The sequence below is a fragment of the Schistocerca americana genome, chromosome 7 (genome assembly GCF_021461395.2).
Source record: "Schistocerca americana isolate TAMUIC-IGC-003095 chromosome 7, iqSchAmer2.1, whole genome shotgun sequence".
NCBI classification, from domain to species: Eukaryota; Metazoa; Arthropoda; class Insecta; order Orthoptera; family Acrididae; genus Schistocerca; species Schistocerca americana.
Window position 1 is genome coordinate 299,935,372 of NC_060125.1, and position 23,420 is coordinate 299,958,791.

A 23,420-nucleotide genomic window follows, 5' to 3' on the forward strand; every position below is an offset into this window, starting at 1 on the left:
ATCAAAATTGCCTATTTCCACAAGTTGGGGAAGTGACCTGACTGCCATATCAAATTAAAACATTCAAGGATGATTTCCTTTGACACTGCTGGCAAATTTTGAAGCATGCAGTACCAGATTTGATCATGACTAGGTGTAGTATCGCGATTCTCAGACAGTGCCAATTCCAGCTCCCACATGGAGAAACTGCAGTCATAAGACTTAGAATTGTGGGATCTGAAGTCCAGCTTTCCCCCTCTACAGTCACATGGTAGCACCAAAATGCTGTATCCTGATTGGCATTGGTAGTAGTTTTGATAAAATGCTCTGCCAGAGTCTGAGCAATATCTCCGGGCATTGTTTGGAGACACTCCTGATTCAGCAATGCTGCTATCGGTAAACAACTGTGTTTTCCAGAAATCCTTCCCATATTTCTGCAGAACAAGTGGAACGAGTGATAGAGTCTAGGAACACTTGCTCTCCTTCATTACTCGTAGAGACTTGGCTCTTGCTGCTCTAAAGGGTAGGAGGTTGTCTGCTATCGGGCAGCATTTAAACCGTTTAAGAGCTGTGCATCTGTCCTGGATTGCTGAATGGCACTCATCTGTCCACCAAGGAGCAAGTCACCTCCTAAGATTACCTGAGGACTTTGAGATTGATAGGTCAGTGGCAAGATAAATCAATCGTGTGATGTGATCCACCCATTCCTGAACATTGTCATGGTGTTCAAACACAGCCAACTGGCTGAACAGCACCCAGTTAACCTTGCTGAACATCCGTTTTCGTGGCTTCTCTTCAGGGAACACTCCATCCAATAGATGAATGTGGAGTGGGAAATGATCACTAAAATGAAGGTCATCAGTGACTTCCCACTGAACAGAGTCAGGGTCTGTAAAGGCTGAGAGTAGAAAGACAGGTTGATGGCTGAGAATGACCCTGTAGCAGCACAGAAATGAGTGTGGGTACCCGTGCTGAGGATACATAGCTCGTGAGATGTCATGGGGCTCTCCAAAACCTGAAGGCAAGTAGAAGTTGAGCCCCACAAGACTTGGTGGGCATCGAAGTCTCCTGGTATGAAAAAAAGTCACGGGAGTTGTTCTACAAGCACTAAGGCAACCTCAGAGTCCACTACATCTTGCGGAGGTAGATACAGTGAACAAACAGTGATCAACCGACACACATGAACTTCAACAGCAACTGCTAACAAGTCAGTATCCAGGGGGAGAGCAGAGGGGTGATAAACATTATTGACAAACACAACCCCTCCCTTGGCTCTGCCCCCAGTCAGGTCATCCTTTTGGTGAAGAGTATAGCCCCATAAGCACAGAACTGTCAGTAGCTTTAAAATGTGTTTCTTGTAAACACAGGTCTATATGTGTCCTGAACCCATCAGTGTTCCACCATATTACAGGAGCCATCTATCATTGGGATTGTACTTTCATCCTGTCTTTCTCAGCAGGGAGGGTAGCCTGTAATGGGTGGAGGCTCAGTCTTGGTGCAAGATGACTGCCCCAGTCAAACATCAAGGTCCATCAGCTCTACCAAAGAGTCAAGAGAGATGTCATGTAGAATGATGTCCACATCATCTGACTATTTACTTCCCAACTCAGTCATTGGTGCATGCTTATCCATTGATTTTTTGCTCTGGGTAGGATTCGGAGCCACAACTGCAGCAGCAGTATGGCAGCACTGAATTTTGGGGGAGCAGGTAGATCAGCAACATTATTGACTACAGACTTATCAGTTGTTTTGGGAGGAAGTACTAGCTGTGAAGTAACTGAAGCAACACAAGTGCAATGATAAACACAGGCATTAGTGCTAACACTAGCTATTTCTGTTTGTGTATCAGCATCATTTTTCGGTACTGGCTGTTTAACAACTGAAGCAAAAAAGGTAGCAAACATCAAGGGCTCCATGGTCTTATTAATTTTCTAGGCCTTACCATAGGATATCCGTCTTGTGGTTTTGATCTCCTGTATCTTCTGTTCTTCAAGGAAAACACAGCATTGACTGCCCCAGACAGAGTGAGCCCCAGAGCAAATCACACACTTCTAGGAGACAGAACATCCAAAGCATTTGTGGGCCACCTTACCACATCTGCCACAAGTGGGTTCTCCCTTACATCCAAGAAAGCTGTGCCAAAAGAACTGGCAATTAAAACAGCACATTGGGTTGAGAACAAAGAAACACTCAATTAAGCAAAGAAAACCTGCCTTAACACATTCCAGGGTTTTGTGCTATTAAAAGTGAGAATGAACACGTCACATTTCATTATATTGCTTTCTGCCCTTTTCATAATATTCTGCACTGCTACAATCCCTTCTTGGGCCCATTCAATTTTTAGGTCTCTGCACCTTTACTGTAGTTTAATGTGGTGTGGAGCTCAGTCTGCAGAAAGCCGAAACCCTAGGGAATACACCATTGAGACAGCTCCACACCACATTAAACTACAGTAAAGGTGTTGTGACATGCAGAGACCTGGATGTTGAATGGCCCCAAGAAGGGATTGTAGCAGTGCAGAATATTATAAAAAGGGCAGAAACCAATACAATGAAATGTGACTAGTTTATTCTCACATTTAATAGCACAAAACTCCTGGAATGTGTTCAGGTGGGTTTTCTTTGCTTAATTGTGTGGTTCTTTGCCCTCAACCTAATGTGCTGTTTTAAATGCCAGGCATTGGGCACAGCTTTCTTGGATGTAAGGGAGATCCTACTTGTGGCAAATGTGGTAAGGTGGCCCACAAATGACTTGGATGTTCTATCTCCTATAAGTGTTATTTGCTCTGGGGCTCACTCTGTCTGGGGCAGTTAATGCTGTGTTTTCCTTGAAGAACGGAAGATACAGGAGATTAAAACCACAAGACGGATATCCTATGGTGAGGCCTAGAAGATACATGCGACCATGGAGCCCTTTATGTTTGCTAACTTTTTTGCTTCAGTTGTTAAACAGCCAGTACAGAAAAATGATGCTGCTACACAAACAGAAATAGCTAGTGTTAGCACTAACGTCTGTGTTTGTCATTGTACTTGTGTTGCTGCAGTTACTTCATAGCTTGCACTTCCTCGCAAAACAACTGACAGGTCTGTGGTCACTAATGTTGCTGAGCTCCCTGCTCCCCCAAAATGCAGTCTGGTCCTCCATCTAGTGCTGCCATACTGCTGCTGCAGTTGTGGCTCCGAAGCCTACCCAGAGCAAAAAACTTGAACCCTGACGCATACTGAGTTTGTGCTCCTTACTAGATTATGGATATTGAAGTCTCCCAGTAGGAGTAATGGGCAGAGTTGGTGAGAGCCTCAGCATCTATCACTTCCTGTGATGATAAATACAGAGCACACATAGTGATCCTTTGAGCCATTTAACTTCAGTGGCAACTTCCTGCATGTCAATAACCAAGGATAGAGCAAAGGAGTGGTGTGTTATTGACAGACACAGTTACCCCTCCACTGGCCCTTTCCCCAGTCAGTTTGTCCTTGCAGTACGGTTTACGGCCCCTTAGCACAAGGGCAGCAGTAGGTTTAAAATTTGTTTACTGGAAACATAAGCACAGGGGACGTTTCTGCTGTAGGAGTTTCAGTTCCTCCACATACATCAAAAACCCACTGATCTTCCTCAGTAGTATGGGAGCCATTTACTGGTGAGGTTTTTCTTTCACATTATCTATCCACTGTGGTGGGAATCCTGCAAAGGGGGCTCGGGGGAGGGGGGGGGGGGGGGTAGACAGTTGTCCTGAGCAGCTTTTGTGTTCCACGTATCTGAAGCAACATCATTAGATACAGTGAAGTCTGTGTGGTCTGGCAGTTCACAACCTGTCTTCTTCTGCAGTTGATGATTCCCATTTAGTTTGCCACAGATGTCTTCATAGGAACAACTGTGGCAATGGTAGGTCAGTGATGGTCTGTTTGCTGTAGCCCGTATTTTGAGGAAGTGGAAGCTCCCCATGTCAACACCAATGGTGTTTCTGATGCTCTGGGAGGAGCTATGGGCTTCCAACACACCTTCACAACTGTACTGATAAACGTAGGTAGCAGTGTGACATTAGCAACATCCATTTGTCAAGAGGAACTGGCTGCTGGAATAGGCTTTTTACACACTGAAGCAAAAGTAGTAGTGGAAGTGGAATGCTGCATGGCGTTTTCAATATTTTTGGTCTCATAAGGGATATGCATCAATGTTTTGAACCCCTGCATCTTCCTTTCTTCAATGTTGACACTGAAGTCTCTACAATGGACAGAGCGATACCCAGAGCAATTAACACACTTCAGAGGAAATGAAAAAATGATACCTTCCTGTGTAGCTTTCCCACATCTGCCACAAATGGCTCCTCCCTTACACACCAGAGTGGCGTGTCCAAAGTGCCGGCATTTAGAACAGCACACTGGATTGGGGACATGAGGCTGCACATTTAAGTGAAGGAAACCTGTCTTGATATGTTCTGCAAGTGTTGTGCTACTGATTGTAAGGATAGGGGAATCTTTCTACCATTTAGCCATCTACCAGTTTCACTGAATTTTACACATACATGATGCCTCCTTGAGCCTATTCATCTTTCAGTTCATCTTTGTGAATATCTGAAAAAATATGGGTAAAAACATAGAAGTGATGCTGGCTAAATGCCACTTATGTCAAAAATACGAGCCAGTTCTGCCACAACAATGTCTGTTATGGCCATTGGCATCAGAACCTTAGTCATGTTTATACATCAATTTTGCAGGACCATTTTTACCAAGCTACTAGCTCATCATCATTGATGCATTTTCAAAATTTCGATTTGTGATTCAAATGTGATCGATTACCTCTGAATAGAATTCAGGCTTTGTCAAGGGTGTTCTCCATTGATAGAGCGTTGGAATCCATTTTCACGGATTAACGGCACTCATTTTTCATCTCAAGACTTCCAATTTTTTTGTGGAAGAAATGGCATTTCACACTTTAAATTAAAACTTTAATATTTCATCTTGAAGCCAACTGACCGATGTATAGATTTGTATGGACTTTCAGGTCATGTGTGACAAAGCTCATTCAGCAGTACAATAAGGACAATGCATTATTGATTTTTGTCTCTCAGTATAGGGCCACTCCACATAATGCAAAATCTCCAACTGAAAAACATCATCTGAGACTGTATCATACTTTAATGCCAACTTTAAAACCACTCGTGCATCCATAAACCGAGCATCAACAACAGTCCAGATAAAATTTTTTTAACTAAATGATCTAGTACTTGTTGTGACTTGCCGATCATTCAAAGTGCCGCTGCGCAATTACGCGCCTCCTCTACATGTGGCGCTGTCTGCCAGCCATGTTGCAGCCGCTCCACCTAAGCGGCCAGCCAGGCAGCGGCCGCTAGACTTGGACTTAGTGTTCATTTGAATGTTACCTTGTTCACATGTCTTGCTTGTCAAATTGCTCAGTGACTTATGTGTGTTGTGTCATTTTGAAATATGTGTGTTCAACTTGACGTTATAATAATTGGCGACGAGGATGGGATTTTTACTTTTCATCGTTGACCCACATGTTTCCATGGCTACTGTCGAGCAACTGTTGCAAGGTCTCATCGAACAGCAAACGCTTCTAACATCGGCGATTCGCCTTTTCTTCGCGGCATCAAATGCTGGGCATTTCTCGTCGTTGTCTATACCTCCTCTTCCTCCTTATGACGAGATGGTGGAAGACTGGTCTGATTACGAAAAACGTCTTTGACATCACTTCTTGGCATTTCATGTCACAGATGAACAAACATTTAAGTCTCTGTTCCTTTCATGGATTTCACCTCAAATGCATCGGTTGTCGCAATTGGCTCCTTTGAAAGATCCGGCGACTTTGTCCTTTGCTGAAATGAGCTCACTTCTGTCTGTCTATTTTCAAAACCAAACGCATGTGGTAGCCTCTTGTGTTGCCTTTTATCATTGACAAAAACAACCGCATCAATCCTATCACGCTTGGGCTGTTGAACTTAATGGCCTCAGTCATAAGTGTCAATTTGTTACTGACGTTCACAAAGAATCCTATGCCGATTCCATGGTATGGGATGCTATTATCCGGTCGGCGCACGACAAAGAAGTTCGGCAACGTGCCCTTCAGTTGGCAAATCCGACTCTAGACGAAGTCCTAGCCATCATGCAATCTTCTGAAATTTCTCGCTGCGCTGGGGTGCAAGCAGAGGCGTGGGGTGACGTCGGGGAAATACAACCTCTGTGCACTGTTGACGACGCGTGCGGTGCATCCCTGCTGGCCGACGTATGCTCCCACGCGCAGCATCGGCCTAAACATAAACAACCCTCTAAGAAACTGCAGCAAAACCCCCGGCAACTTCCTTCATGTCCACGGTGTTTTACGAAACATTCAGTCCCAAACGTTGGGCCGTGTGTCACAATTGCAAAAAGAAGGGTCATGTGTCCACCGTTTGCAAATCCGACCACATACATGATGTTCATGACCGTGACGCTGATTCTGCTTCTGTGTTGTCTGTCAATTGCACTTCTTCCCTTTCAGGGAAGTTATTCCTCACTGTCCAAATCCTTGGTCTGGATGTTCGCATGCAGGTGGATACCGGTTCTGCTGCCACTATAATTAATTCTCAGACGTACCTTCAGTTGGGTTCTCCACTCCTATCACCTGTCACTCGGCAATTACGGACATACAATAAACAGAAGATTCCTCTCTTGGGACAATTTAATGCTGAGGTATCTTACAAATCCGTCGTTCGCAATATTCCCATATTTGTGGTCGACCAGAGTAACACAGAGAATCTTTTTGGTTTCGATGCGTTTCGCGTTTTTGGGTTCTCCATAGACGACTGTCAATATCGTCTCTGATGCTATTCCTTATGCTCAATTGAATTCCTTGTCGACGACATTTTCGTCCCTTTTCGCTCCTGGGTTGGGCCGTGCAAATGACTTTGAAGCTCATATCACGCTCAAACCCACTGCTCGGCCTAAGTTTTTTCGGGCTCGGTCCATTCCTGTGGCCCTTCATGATCAGGTCAAATGGGAGCTGGATCATCTCACTGCTTCAGGGGTCTTGCTTCCTGTCACTTCCAGTGAGTGGTCCTCTCCTGTCGTTGTCATTGCTAAGACCAATGGTGATATTCATCTCTGTGGCAATTTTAAAGCCACTGTAAATGCGCAATGCCTCATCGACACTTACCCTATGCCCCGACCTGAAGAATTGTTCACTAAACTCGCGGGGAGGCCAGTATTTTTCTAAAATTGACCTGTCAGAAGCCTATCATCAACTTCCTCTCGATGCTGCTTCCCGGCAGTTTCTGGTCCTTAACACGCCTTTCAGCCTCTATCAATACCAACAATTGCCATTCGGGGTTGCCAGCGCCCCTGCTCCCTTTCAGCGATTCTTGGAACAATTATTACTCCCTGTCCCTGGGTGTATAAATTACATGGACGACATTGTTGTCACTGGCTCCACCACTGAAGAACATCTTCAGAACCTCTGCACACTTTTTCATGTCTTACAGACTGCCGGTCTTAAGTGTAATCTTCAGAAATAACAGATTTTTCAGACAACTATCACGTACTTGGGGTTTCAACTCTCTCACGATGGTATTCGTCCGCTTCAGCAAACTGTCGCTGCGATCGATGCCCTTCCTCGCCCTACATCTGTTGAGGAACTGCAGGTCTTCTTGGGGAAAATAGCATACTATCACAAGTTTTTACTGTCTGCTGCGTCGGTGGCTCAGCCGTTGCATCACCTGTTGCATAAAAACGTGCCTTTTCACTGGTCTGCGTCATGAGATGCGGCTTTCCAGCAATTGAAGACTATGCTGAAACAGGCCCCGTGCCTTGCTACTTATCGACCTGCCCAACATCTTGTTCTTGCCACGGACGCCTCTCAATACGGGGTCGGTGCAGGCCTTGCGCACCGTTTTTCGGCGGGCTCTGAACAACCCATTGCTTATGCCTCTAAAACACTCACGGATGCCCAACAAAAGTATTCTCAAATCGAAAAAGAAGCTTTGGCCATTATTTATGCTCTTCATGAGTTTGGTGTTTTGCTCTATGGATCCAAATTTCATCTTGTTACGGATCACAAACCACATGTTTCCTTGTTTCATACATCATCACCACTTCCTGACAAGGCTGCACACCGCCTCCAGCGTTAAGCTCGTTACTTGTCTCATTTCAATTATGAGATTCATTTCTGGCTGATGGCTCAACATGCGAATGCTGATGCACTGTCTTGCCTTCCCATGGGTCCTAATCTGGCATTCAATAGGGACGAACTTTTGTGTTTCCATCTGGATGTTGCCGAGCAGCGGGTTGTGGATGGACTCCCCATCACCGGGGACCGGCTGGCGGCTGCTACGGGTTCTGATCCTACCCTCTCCCGGGTTTTACGCTGTATTCAGAAGGGTTGGCCAGATCGTCCGTCTGCTAAGACTTCTGACCCATTGTGGAACTACTACCCTTTGCGCTACTGCCTCACAGCTAGGGATGGTGTTATCCTCCTTTCCACCGACAATGCTTCGCCGTGTGTTGTGGTACTTGCGTCTTTGCGTGCTTCGGTCTTACGCCTCCTTCACCAAGGGCACTGGGGTGTCTCTCGCACAAAATCTCTGGTGCGCCATCATGTGTACTGGCCCGGCATCAACTCTGAAATAGCACATATGGTCGCTGCCTGCAGCCCTTGTGTGTCACAGGCTGCCGCCCCGAAGTCATCTTTGTCACCGTGGCCTTTGCGTGAGACGCCCTGGAAGCGCATTCATGCTGACTTCGCGGGACCTTTTTTAGGTACTTATTGGCTCCTCGTAATTGACGCCTACTCTAACTTTCCTTTCATTGTCCGTTGCACATCGCCTACCACCGCGGTAACCACAAGTGCTCTCACCCACATTTTTTCTTTGGGAGGCCTTCCCTCTACTCTTGTTACTGATAATGGTCTGCAATTTGCCTCCTCCGAATTTGTGGATTTTTGTGCTCATCATGGCGTTATGCATGTCACGGCCCCTCCGTTCCATCCACAATCAAACGGTGAGGCTGAACGACTGGTCCGCACATTTAAGGCTCAGATGTGGAAACTTCTGACTTCTTCTGCTGCTGATGATGTGCTTCTCCAGTTTCTGGCTTCTTACCGTTTCACCCCCATGGGCGACCACAGCCCGGCTGAGCTCTTACGTGGCCGACAGCCTCGCATGCTACTTCATCTTCTGCGGCCTTCCACCTCACGGCCGCGGGTGCCTTCGCTTGGCTGGTTCACCGCCGATGACCTCGTCTGGGTACGGGAATATGGCAGGCGGCCAAAATGGAGTCCGGGCCACATCTTACGACACCGTGGTCGACGCCTGTATGAAATCCAGACGGACACGGGTGCTGCAGTGCGTCATTTGGACCAGCTTCAGCCTCGTGTGCCGGCAACGACTGTTCCGAATGCCGCTACACCACCTTCAGCTCTACCTGATGCTCGGGATCTTGGCATCTCTCATTACTCACAACGCAGCCCTCTCACCATCATCTTGGTGCCAGTACAAGAACGGACGCCACCAGGAGACGTGCCCATGCAGGAACCAGATGACCATCATCTGTTGGAGCCAATCTACTTGCCTCCTCCTCCTACGGACACCGACACATCGCCCATGTCTCCTGTTATATCAACTGGACTTGCCGCAATGGGCAGATGGTGCACGGGGCCCCAGCAGATTCGGCCCCTACGTCTCCTGTTATCTCGACCTGTTATCATCAGGGACACTTCCGTCCGTACGGGAAGCCTCCTCCTCGAGACTTTACGGCCAGTCAAACAATCTCTATGGACGATAGCAATCTCCAGGCCACCTCCATCAAGACCAGTGCAAAAATTTCAAAGGAGGGAAAAGTGTTGTGACTCGCCAATCATTCAAAGTGCCGCCACGCAATTACGCGCATCCTCTACATGCGGCGCTGTCTGCCAGCCATGTAGCAGCCACGCCACCTAAGCGACCAGCCAGGCAGCGGCTGCTAGACTTGGACTCAGTGTTCATTCGAATGTTACCTTGTTCACATGTCTTGCTTGTCAACTTGCTCAGTGACTTATATGTGTTGTGTCGTTTTGAAATATATGTGATCAACTTGATGTTATAATAGTACTCATTACAATGTATAAGTATAGAAAGAAGTCTTGGGTACCAAGCAGTCTTACAGCGGCCGTACATAATAATTTTTACTACTGAAACTCATCATAGTGTTGTAAATTGCCATAAAAACTAGAAAAGACTAAAAACAAATACACATACAGAGAGAAAGAGAGAGAGAGAGAGAGAGAGAGGGGGGGGGCAGAATTCTTAGCCTGTTCTCCTTTTCAGGTTCATAAGTTTTAAATGCATCCAGCCACCTGGGGGCCTACAGATTCTGCCAGCAGCTGCCTGGCTTCATCTCTGGCAGCAGCATCCAGCTGGAGCCAACTGATAATGACCAGATGAATGTTGATATCACCTGTATCCCAATGATGAGCCAATGTATATTGGCATGGCAGATCACTTGTCCAACCACCCCCTCACCAAGGTTTCTGGTGTGGTTTTCCATGGTGCCACAGGAAACTGCCAAGGGGAACAATGTATACAGCCACCATATCAGCAGTTGGCAAGCAATGAAGCATGAAGTCAATGGCACAATTTTCATCACCTTGAACCTCCCCCCACGAGAAGTACTCTGTGTACACAGTCTCTCACTATACACTGCAAAACCCACAGTGAGTGCCACCATCCAGGCACTCTCCATGCCTGACACCATTCAGCTATGATATGTTGCCATATAGATAGTGTTCATATACTGGAGTCTACTTATGCTTCCCCCAAGCAACCTTCCAACCATGCACTCCACTAACCTACAGTAATGTCAGTTGCCACAGACAGCACAGGCACCAGGAACTGCTTCCTGCTCTTCCGAACAAGATTGATGATGCAAGATTATTCTGGAAGTCACGGATAAATGGAGATGTACTGCCAGAAATTGTCAGTTCCGGATCATACAGCTGCAGAAACCATTCCAGCCTACAGTTATAGCCCACCAAAGTGTATCAGTTGTCCCTGTTATAGCTAGCCATTATAAATGAGTGATCATCGGACTGTAAATGCTCAGTGTCACATGATATTATTCTTCAGAGACAGAAATTAAAACTGTTAAATACAGCAGTCCAGGCTAAATTTCTACAGGTTACATAGTTCTCTCTCAATGTGTTAGGTTAGATTAGCATATAGGACTGACTACGGAATAAGGCATCATTCATTACCCAAAGCAGAGCATTTCATTTTTGGTAGATTGTTGTAATAAATGTTTATTACTTGTTTCATTTTGTGTTGCCCATATTACCTGTCTGTTATATGCATATATCACCCTGTAATCATGTCCGCTGCTATTGTGCAAGCCAGCTAACTTTTACATCAACTAGTTTCCATACTAAGGTGTCCATTTCCTGCTGCCTTTTATCGAGGACATCAAGCTTGCGTTGGTGAAACACCATTTTTCCCATTCATCAGGCACAGAAGAAGGCCACTGCAGCCTTAACTCAAACACCAGTCTTATTCACAAAGTGCCAGTTATTTTAGGTTGAAACATAATGTGGCTCTAAACCTAGAAATGCTTAACATTAAAGTTAAGTTTCACAGTTTTCAAGATTGGTTTTTCATACAGCTTTGATGTCGCTTTAGACTTTTTTTAACATTACCTTCTGCTACTAACACATATTTAGTTCAAGACTTAAAATTCTCACTGCATTTTCCTCTGCATCCATGAGCTTTCCCCCAGTTTTCTTTTTTCTTTTTTGTGCTATCTGTTTGGTAGCACTTTAATATTTGCAGACTCCTAGACCCATATAGAGACAGAGACACGATACGTGTTTTTCTGCCAACTTCAGTCAGTGGCAGCTGTGTATAAAATATGATTGCAGATTGGACTGCTGAGGACAGGAGTAAATGAAACTGCATCACTGATGGTTGCATTGCCTTAGATGCATCAACTGTGTGGGTATGAAATTCATTTTGTAAAATTTAAACATTTATTCCAGGCTGAAGGTTTATTTAGCAGTTTACAGATAAGATAGATGTATGTGCACTGACATCAAAAGCTGGTTCAATATTTTTTTTTTTTTTTTTTTTTGGGTAGGTTTAGTTCACAAAAAATTCCAGTTAATACATATGAACTTCCACAGATAATTTCCATTGTAAATCAGAAACAGAAATGTCACATAGAACCAACTATATAAAGAACCCAGCCACATTACATATGAATGTAGAGCGACTCACCCACAGCATTAGCATTAATTATGCAAGTGATTCATAGAATACGAAATTAACTAATATGACCTAAAATGTAATTGGACTTGACCCACAAGCAGTAAATAGCTAATCCTCTTCACAGATAAATCACAACTTTCTCTAGAATGGATCCTCTTTCGATGGTGATATGAAGAGGATGAAGATCATTTCATTATCTTAGCAGCATTATTGAATTGTATCAAAATGGATATCACTTTGAGCATTACACAGTGCTATAGGAGAATGAGGTTATACAACACAACAAGAGCAAATATTTCTAAAGTTCATTAATTCTGTTGCAGAAGGTAGATACATGCTCTACTAACCAATTGTACTTAAGTTTCTGGGCAGGGAGTGTCACCAAGAGGTTTTGCATAAGAAATACATGGTTTTCCACTGTTCAGGACAGAGAAATGACATTTAATGACATTATATTAAGTGTAAATAAATGAGAACAACAAATAAAATAAGGAAAGACATCTATTTGCTACCAGCTGACTTCAGCTTTTCCTAGCTATATCTCTGTTAAGAAAGGTGGAGTATTATTTTACTGAAGGAGCTGTGCTACATAGTTATATTATGAGCATGGAAACACATAGAAATCCAAGAAAGACAACCTCTCTGTCATAGCTGATAGACATGGTACTTACTCACGTAACAGCACTCGCCTACAATTTGCTTTTGGGAAATACGGAAGCGTCCGATCCCACCCGTCTGCTTTGACCCATGACGTCACGAATATGGCGGAAACAAAAACAAACACACACACTTTCCATAAGAAGCCTAATGACACTAACGGGACAAGCGCGGGAAATGGGGTGTTTTGGGTGGGGGGCAAACTAAATATAAACAAACTTAGACGCCTTGCGTAGCTACAACGTGTAAGTGAAGACAGCCATGCATGAATACCCACCCACCTCCCCAGGGGTCGTAACCCCTGCAACCCATAGAAGATAAAGATGCTTCAGTAGCTGATTAGTGTTTTTTGTCTTTTTTAAAAAAAATCTCACGAGATAGAACGAACAGATCAGAAAAGTAAATAAAATAAGATAAAACGGAACTGGAGACAGCCACACTCAAACCAAACTCCGCGCTGTCATGACGTCGCACACGACAACACCTTTACGTCACGGGTCAAAGCCGACGCGTTGGATCGGACGCTTCTGTCGACCCTGCTTTTGAATTATTTCTCTTTTGCCAATGTTAGGTGTTGACTCTGCTAACTATCAATAAACACTGGCAAGTGGTTTCTTTTAGGCCCTACTTACTTTTATTTGTACATCATTCTCCATGTTTAGTTGTACAGTGTTAGTGGCTTTCATCGCATTCAATTTTACATCAACATCTCACATATGACTTTAAAAATCTATATGAAAATGGTGCACCTATTACTTCATGAGTATAAAACTCTATTTCATTCATTCAATAGCTCTGATGTTCTATCATACTCTACTGCCACATTTCTCTTCAGTTATTCCTTTCACTTTTACTGTTGAAAACTTAAGATGTTTTCCATTCTAGCCCCATAACACCACCAGTCAGCTGTCAAGAGCTACTGTACTGTTGTGACTGAAGTTTTCTCACTGACACGCCAGCACAACAAACTTGTGCTACAGTGGTAAAATTTACCTTTATCCTATAGGCCCTACCTAGTTACACTGCTCTTGTTTTGAAACTGGCACAGATGATTACAAAGTATCAGACATCAGGTGCACTATTAAGTTGCTTTCCTCAGAAGCAGGTAGTAGGCAAATCTATGTTGAACCTATGCTGAATACTTGTGGAAAACTGACACTGGGACCCCTTCCCTTTCTAAAATGATTGTGGTGCAATTATATGACAGCAAACAATGTTCAACTAAGTAAAATGCCAAAAAAGGATTTTTTTCTCTCAAAAATTGCAAGAAATAACAACAATTGGTGTTGGAAATACATAGAAGATTTTAAGCATATATCTTTAACTTGTGTTTTATGATGATGACAGTGCTGTACAACAGCAATTACTTCGTGGATTTTCGAATGTACAAATTCACTATCGTACATTCAATGTGAAAAATTTCATCATTTTACAAAATTTGCCCGTTCATTAATACAACAAATTCTCCACAAATTATTTTCTTGCAATAACAGAGTTCGTATTAATTGTTGCGTATAGTATTAAGTATTGTCAACGGGAAACTGTCGATTAATGTATCAATACCAACACTATGCTACCATTCACATACTAAAACGAACACGATTTTGTAGTGTGTATATTACGTAATACTCTTGTTAGTGTAGTTAACTTTTTTCAGGCAGCCAGTGACAAAACCAACAACATGTAGTACAAAAAAGGTAGCTAAGTGTCATTTCAAAGGTCACTTACAACGTGAAAAAGAAAAAAATATATATATATATTTCGCGTAGACATATTAGTACTATGCACGTTACATAAGCGACAACAAACTGCTAATATTACAAGGTACCGAAAAGAGTAAACTTGAGTAGGAATTAAAGTTCTTCGAGATGTTATATAAAGAGACGAGATGTAAATGTTTCACTACTAATTGTAGCAAATGCAGAACGATAAAAATTGATCAAAACCTACCTGGAACTGACGCAGTCTCAGCGCGTACTCCGTTTCATTATTCTCATAGGTCTTATTAAAGCGCTTTACGTAATCCTTAAATAGTGCCTGAGTAGCAGTGTCTATCGGCTTATCTACTCTAATTGGAATGCCTACAAAACATAAACACACCACAGCAACTGTCATAAAAACTGTTTTCCATTCTACAGCCATAACACCACCAGTCACCTGTCAAGACCTAATACAGAACTGAAGTTCGCTCATTGACACACGCGCGCGCACTGAGCAGCTGATAGTTGCTGGCAATCGATCATCGCGTTGCACCTACTCGAAGTGCTACAGATGAGAGTAGATTAAATGTAGGTAGTTTTCGTTCCACACTGAGCTGCTTTTGTTAATTCGTGGGCTTTTGTAACTATACATCATCAAACAGAAAAATCATTTTACAATACTTATTTATGTTGCTCAAAGGCGACTTCGGTGCTACCACTCAAGTGGCGGCCACGTAGCATCACTTTCGTTGCATGTGGAATCCCGACTGAGGCAAACGTGCAACAAAAGATATAGCAAGTGGTGCCGTGTGCTTCTGTTGAAATTAAGTGACACTTATTTTTATGACTGACAATATATGATTGAGCCAAGAATCCAATAAGAAGAAGAGAAGGTATAAATGTTGGGTTTGGAAGTGAATTTTATGCAGGAATATCACAGTGGCGTCAAAGAAACTTCTAATGGAAGTAGTACTCGTAAATGAAGACCCATTCGTGAATTGCTTCAAAAAAATAAAAACTCACTTCGAGTGCTTCTAGAGCTGTGACTCGAGAGCTATTAAAAAATTCGATGTTCATAATAGAGAGAGACGTCTGGCTCGAGTGAAACTAGACATTTCGTTATTTGACATCTAGCGATTGTCTTTTCGACATTTACACTACATTCTCAAAAGTTCTCCTTCTTTAGTGATGTGTGGATGAATGACATTTATGATGCGCTAAAGACTCATTTAAAAGGTGATATTTTTTTTCTTTGCTCTGAAATCTTTTAAATAAGACGAAATATCACACCCACGAGAATCATCTCATTTTTCAGTCCATGGAACGAAAACTGAATATAGTCTAATCTTCAAAACTGCACAGTTTTTGTTAATGACTACTTATTCGAGTCCTTTGGTAGTGTACATCTACATATATACATACATACTCCGCAAGCCCCCATATGGTGCATGGCGGAGGGTACCCTGTACCACTACTTGTCATTTCCCCTCCTGTTGTACTCGCAAATAGAGCGATGGAAAAATGGCTGTCTGTACGCCTCCATGTGAGCCCTAATTTCACTTATCTTTGTGGTCCTTACGCGATGTATGTTGGCGGCAGTATAAATGTTCGGCATTTAGCTTCCAATGCCCTTGCTCTAATTTTTCTCAATAGCGTTTCTCGAAAAGAATGTCATCTTCCCTCTGGGTATTCCCATTTGAGTTTCTGAAGCATCTCCGTAACATGTACATGTTGTTCAAACCTACCAGTAACAAATCTAGTAGCCCGCCCCTGAACTGCTTCAATGTCTTCCTTCAATCTGACCTGGTACGGGTCTCAAACACTCGAGCAGTACATAAGAATAGGTCGCACCAGTGTCCTGTATGCGGTAATCTTTACAGGTGAACCACTTTTCCCTAAAATCTCCCAATAAACCGAAGTTGATCCTATGCCTTCACACCACAGCTTTCACATGCTCATTCCCCCTCATATTGCGTTGCAACGTTACACCCAGATATTTAAACGACTTCACTATGTTAAGCAGAACACTAGTAATACTGTATCCAAACATTACAGGTTTGTTCTTCCTACTCATCCACATTAACTTACGTTTTTCCACATTTAAGGCTATCTGCCATTCAGCACACCAACTGGAAATTTTTAAGTTGTCTTCCATCTTCCTACAGTCACTCAACTTTGACACCTTATCATACACCGTGGCATCATCAGCAAACAACTGCAGATTCCTGCCCACCCTGTCTGCCAAATCATTTATGTATATAGAACAACAGCGATCCTATCACACTTCCCTGGGGCACTTCTGACAATATCCTTGTCTCTGATGAACACTTGTCGTCGAGGACAGCTTAGTGGGTTGTATTGTTTAAGAAGTCTTTGAGCCACTCACTCATCTGTGAACTTATTCCGTTCGCTCGTACCTTTGTTAACAGACTGCAAGGGGGCATCATGTCAAATACTTTCCGGAAATTTAGAATTATGGAATCTGCCTGTTGCCCTTCATCCATAGTCTCGGTATATCGTGAGGAAAAGGGCAAGATGAGTTTTTCATGAGCGATGCTTTCTAAAACCATGCTGGTGCGTGGAATAAGACAGGTAAGAGATTCACGATAAATGCAGGCTAGGTAAGGGGCCAATGCTGTTGAGTACTCCTTGTAAAATCGAACAGGGATTCCATTTTGACCTGTTGATGTATTTGCTTTCAAATCTTTAAGTTGCTTCTCTACGTCAGGTATTCTTATCTCTACGTCGTCATTCGGGAATCTGTCCGATGGTCAGATGACAGTATGTTTGCACGGTTCTCCTGTGTGAACAATTTCTTTAACATGAAATTTAAAACTTCAGCTTTTGCTTTGCTATCTTCAACTGACACGCCAGACTGGCCAACTAGGGACTGAATGGAAGCCTTAGACCCGCTTCGCAATTTTAAATACGACCAGAATTTTCTCAGGTTCTCTGCCAGATCCTTTACTAAGCTGTGATGGTGGTAGTTGTTGTATGCTTCGAGCATAGATCTTGCCACAGATGCTGAATCGCTACTAATATTTGCGTGTCGTAATTTGTGCGTCCCATTTTGAACCTAGAGTGCAACAGCTTCTGCTTTCTCAGCATCCGCTGAATTTCATTATTAAACTATGGTGGGTCTTTTCATTCCTTTGCCATGTATGTAAAATAAACACACGGCAAAATTAGGGACACAAAAAACAAAATATTATGCTGGAGCTTCAAAATTAAGTCGAACGACACTAATTGGTGGTGAGGGAAAAAAAGTGGCGGCACAAAGTTTAAGCAATTGTAAGTTTTGTGACATGGACAAAAGTGGTGTCACACAAGTGGCGCCACAGGAATCCTGGTGTCGCAAGTAGCACCACTTTTTGCATGTGGAAACCCCGTTTTGCTGCACTGAATTTGTACATAAGTCACATTGCATGTATACTCTGATTACTTGATATTGTTGATAACACGTACACAACAGTTTGTTCTGCTAAGAAAATCGTCAGAGGAGTAGGAGTCAACATAAATATAGGGCTCCTCTTACAATGAACTTTATCAGTAATTAAACCTTTTTATGGCTGCCAGAAGGTTGCTGAAAATGTCTGTCCCTGAATCATGGGTATATCTCTGGATCCAAGTAAGTGATTTTAAATCTTTCTGAAGATTATTCTTATTTCGATTACTGAATCCATGAACTGAGATTTTGATTTCAACAAGAGATATATTATTAATGCTAATTTTACTAAAGAATAAATACACTGGGAAGCAGTAGTTAGTATCCTCAATTCCTTAAATTGGTCTCTTCTCCTACATAAAATGGCATAAGAGAGGATCTTCCTGTTGCTTAGATGCCAACTCTGCTCAGTGAATGGAGTCTAAACAGGTACAGCTTTGGGATAGGCAATCTGTGACAAGGATTTTTTTTCTGCTATATGATGCACACCAGTCATGAACTGTGCAGTGTACTCAGCCTGCCTGCACTGTCATGGTGAGTTGAGGTCTGTGTGTTACTGAAAGATAGCTGTTAGCCATACTCTGGATGATATCTGGGAGTCTCAAGAGGAAGCTACAAATTCAAACAAACATATGCTTATGAAGGTGGTTTCCTTACTCAGTCCACAACATTGCACCCCAATGAGGAGGCTGACACTTCTGCTCAACTGTCAGCACCTGTAGAGAACATCAAAGCAATACCTGCAGAACAGGAGCTGCCCATACCAGCACCAGCCATCTTCACGAGAATTCACAGACAAATCAAATTGCCGGCCGAAGTGGCCGTGCGGTTAAAGGCGCTGCAGTCTGGAACCGCAAGACCGCTACGGTCGCAGGTTCGAATCCTGCCTCGGGCATGGATGTTTGTGATGTCCTTAGGTTAGTTAGGTTTAACTAGTTCTAAGTTCTAGGGGACTAATAACCTCAGCAGTTGAGTCCCATAGTGCTCAGAGCCATTTGAACAAATCAAATTCAAATTTTCCCATAAGCTGGGGAAACCTAGCTAAAAAAAAAAAAAAAAAAAAAAAAAAAAAGGGGAACAGAGAGATCTGATGGGGCAGCATCATGTACTAACTTCACCTCAATGAGTGAATTAAGTTATCGCTGACTATAAAATGGAATTGTGGCTTCCATTGGCATTGGTTACACTGTTCTATTTCCTATTGTTTCTGAAACAAGAGTGAATGGATGTTATCAGTTACTAACTAAGCAGTTATTCATTAGAAAATTATCTGTCTTACCACAATTTCCCCAGCCTAAAATATTGGTATGCTGACAAGCAGATGGAAGAATCTGACAGCTTTAAAATCTCAGGATTAAAGCTTGATGTAAATTCATCTGGGATGAACATATCACAGAACTTCTGACAAGTTTAAGCGAATCTCTGTTATGAAGTGTCTCCCTTCAACAAATGGTCCGAAATGCTTCACAACAAAGTAAGTAGCAAGAAACTCATAGCCAATAGCACTCCGCTTTAGCTGCTGCAGCATTAAGTAATAAGAAAAGAATGCATGCGGCTGCCATTTGCGATTCAGTTTTTCTTGAAGAGCAGCACCCACTGCTGTCTGGTTTACATCAACAATAATCATCAATGGAGTGCCCAATTGTGGGTGTCCCAATGATGTTGCCTGTGACAGATGTTTCTTTAGTTCATGGAAAGCTGTTTTGGCTCTGAACTCCACAGTATTTTATGATTACCTGTTGCATATTTGCCAGTGAATAGTACTGTGCATGACACCAGGGTAGCAGCTAGGTTGGTAATAATCCAGAATACCTAGGAATCTGCAGAGACCCTTGTAAAGTGAGGGAAAGGGCATGGATCGTACTGCTTCCACCCACTCAGGCAATGGTGACAGACCTACAGTGAAGACCAGTCCCAGGAATTTAACCTCGCACTTTGTTTCCTTAATAATTATACCATACTCTTGCAAACAGTGAAAAATTTGCTGCTGGTCCCACATGTTGCTTTATTGAAGTGGAGATTACTAGAATATTATCCATATAGCAAAAAATGAATTTTAATTCGTGAAGTAACTCATGCACAAATTGTTGCCAAGTTTGGATAGTGCTTCCAAGGCCAGATGGAAAAACAGTACTGAAGTGAGCCAAATGGTGTGATCCTGCTGTTTTTTGGAATCAGGTTGAATCGTGGGGGAAAGACTTGGCACATTCTGTAACATTGAATATTCTGGCACTGCTAATGGTTCTGTTGAAATCGATCATATTGGGATGAGAATAGTGATTCTGAATCATGCAGGCATTAAATGCCATACAGTCTCCAAATACTCTCCACAAATTATCTTTTTTTATGGACCACGTGGATTAGGGATGCCCAAGAATTATCAGACCTGGTCACAATACCTGGTTTCAGAAATGAGTCAGTCTCTGTCTGTGCCATGAGAACCTCCTCCGGAGGCAGCCAATGCAGACAGGCAGTGACAAGTTGACCTGTCTGTGGTATCGACAGCAACGATTCCACAGCGTAGGTGCAAGTTCATAAGTTGGCACTATGAGACACCGACGACAGCACCGTCTAGCCAGTGCGGTGGAGCTCTACCAGCGTCGCTTTGGATTCAACCCATTTGATTCCAAGGAGACGACCTAGCAACATTATTTCTTATACACAAAGTTAAGTAAAGGTGATTTTAGTTCACACTGCAGTGCCGAGAGTTCTTCCTCACCTGCTTCTCCTAGCTTCCAACCTTTCGGCCAACCTTTCAGTTTTCGGGAGCAGACCCATGCACTGTCTTCCAGGTGGGATATCAAAAGCTGGTGATGAGGGTTTCCCTTTCCTCTCTTATCATTTCCTTTTTTGCTCGGTACTGCTTCAGCTTTTTGTGATATCCCCGTGAGACTGTGTCAGTGTATGACTGCTTCCCCCAGTCGCTACAAGACTTTCGTTTGTGGAAACCATGGCTTTGCCACAGGAACAGGCTTTGCTGTCCGATCTTGTACGTTTTCAGGCTCAGCAAATGACACAGCTGCTTTCTGCCATAAATGGACTGGTCACACTACAAACTGCAGCTACTTTGGCGCCTCCAACGCCACTGCCTGTACCAACAGCGCCGCCACTTCATGACTTCAATCCTGACGTTGAACGCTGGCCAGAATACATCACCCAGCTTGAGGCACACTTCGCAGCATACAACATACCAGGTACAGGGCGGCTTGCTTTTTTCATTGCCAATGCAGGTGTTGTGTTGTACCGTGTGCTCATGAAATTGTTTACCACCACCTGCCCATAAACTAAAACTTATGACGAAGTGATTGACACTTCAAACTCCCACTTCCGTGATAGTGTAAATGTGTTAGCTGCTCACTACAAATTCTTTTGTCTCCGGCATGGCCCTACTCAGTCCAATAAATCTTGGTTAGTATACCTTCAGGGACTAACATCTGATTGTGACTTTAATTGCTCGTGTGGATGCTCATATGCAGATATAATGATTAGAGACGCTATTGCGCAGAATGTGGCAGATCACCGCATCTGCGAGCAAATCCTCAAATTTAAAAACCCATCTTTGCAGGAAGTAGTGGACTTGTTAGACAGACAAGATACATTAGACATGGCTACTTCCAGGTGTGTGTACTGTTAGCGCGGCACAACACATGCCCTCCCACCCGACGCCAGCACGGCATGCCAAGCCACGCCGCTCACGCGCACATAAACACGTTTCAAGCCAGGCACCTACTCAGAACTGAAGTCATGTCCGAACTGCTTTCATGCCCACCCATGGGACAGTTGTCCATCCCGTCAAGCACAGCGTTATTTTTGTAATAAGAAAGGACATGTGCAAGCTGTGTGCAGTAAGAGAAACTCTAATTCACAATCTGTCTCCCATTCGCATGATTCGCATGGGCGTCCCAGCAATGGCAACCGCCATGATCATGATTCACATCAGCCTATGGATTATAATGCCATTTATTCAAAGCCTTCTGCTTCACGTTCGTCAACAGCTCGGCGTTTGCATCAAGCTTTGCCAGACACTTTATAATGAATTCTACTCTGCTTTTGTAAATGATGAAAGTCTATGTGAATGCAGCTTGCCGCTAACTTGGTGTAATGTTTTGTCTGTACAGAAGTGTATCTGTCGCCTTTATCGCTCTTTCCCTCTCACACATAAATCGGTACAATAAAGTCAGGGCTTCGTGTTTTCTAGTTAGGCTGATCCGTGAAAAGACAGAGAAACAATTATGCTAATGGAGGATTCTCTCACTCTCTCTCTCTCTCTCTCTCTCTCTCTCTCTCTCTCTCTCTCTCTCTCTCTGTGTGTCCTTTATCTGTGTACAGTTCAAATATATTATTTACGTGAAATCAGCCTAGTAGAATCTCTGGTGGAGCCCTTCGTCTTAATATTCAGCGGCTGGCTTGCTAGAAAAGATCTTTACATTTGTTATTATTATTAAGCGCTGCATTCAGTTGGGAAAATCGATCGTTTGAACAATTCGTTCAGTTTACGACAGATCTAAAATTTCAGATGTGGACGAAGCCTTTTTGGACGATTTCAAAAAAACTCAGAGATTGCAGGCTCTCTTCGTCACAGCTGAAACTTCCCAATTAATTACAGGGCCCAGACAATCATCAATGGTTCAGACAGAGAACTCATTCGTCATTCACTCTAGAATAAAATGGTCACAAACCTTATTTCTGAGGAAAATTGTATATTGAATCAATTTCCGTACAGGTTCCGTTTTCTGTTGGTTCCAAGTCTCATGTAATTTTCTTTTACAGGTTTTTCTTTCTCTTAATCTATCACGCTAGCAGCACAAACTTTCCTAGCTCGCTTTAGCGCGAAGAAGAGTAAATAAATCTCCTTTAGCAATCCGACAATCTTCCAACTGATACTTCCGAAGCTGTTCCTCTCTCTCTCTATAATAACTATGGAGCATACATTTCTGTACCTCTGTTGTTCCAAAGAATAAACGTACTAGAAAAATACCTTGGCGTCGACGAGCTGTCGGCGCATATATTACTAGAAAATCTGATCAGATACTTTTCAAACGTAAATACATGTGGATGATTTGGTTGACCATTATTAATTATTGCGTGGTAGAGGGTAATTTTCCGTGGGGAGATTACAATGCCCCTCGCAGCGAGCGAAGTTTGTGAGCTCAATTTTGATTCACCGAACACACTTCGCGAGCTATCTATTAGCGTGGATAACCCGGAAGTGATGATTGTCAGTCCTCCGACTGAAAAAGAATATTATATTTGAGACAGACGAAGAAAAGAAATGTTGAAGACAGAAGAAATGAAGAGACCGGTACAGCGGCTGTATTGCTTTTACGTGCATCTAGGTGTTATATTTGCTGTGCACAACCAAGGAAGATGATCTTTCATGAACTGATGTCAGGGTCTACCCATTCGGGAACTTTCTTAA

At 43.2% G+C, this 23,420-nt stretch overlaps 1 protein-coding gene across 1 annotated transcript in view; it reads right to left on the bottom strand.

Annotated features, from left to right (window-relative positions):
• Positions 1-15,056, bottom strand: part of LOC124622045 (cathepsin O-like) — a 102,904-nt gene extending 87,848 nt beyond the window's left edge. The window contains exon 1 of the mRNA XM_047147604.1: positions 14,807-15,056. Coding sequence (XP_047003560.1) covers positions 14,807-14,998 — 192 coding nt within the window. The 5' untranslated portion in view covers positions 14,999-15,056. The remainder of the gene's footprint in view (positions 1-14,806) is intronic.
• Positions 15,057-23,420: the final 8,364 nt, after the last annotated feature.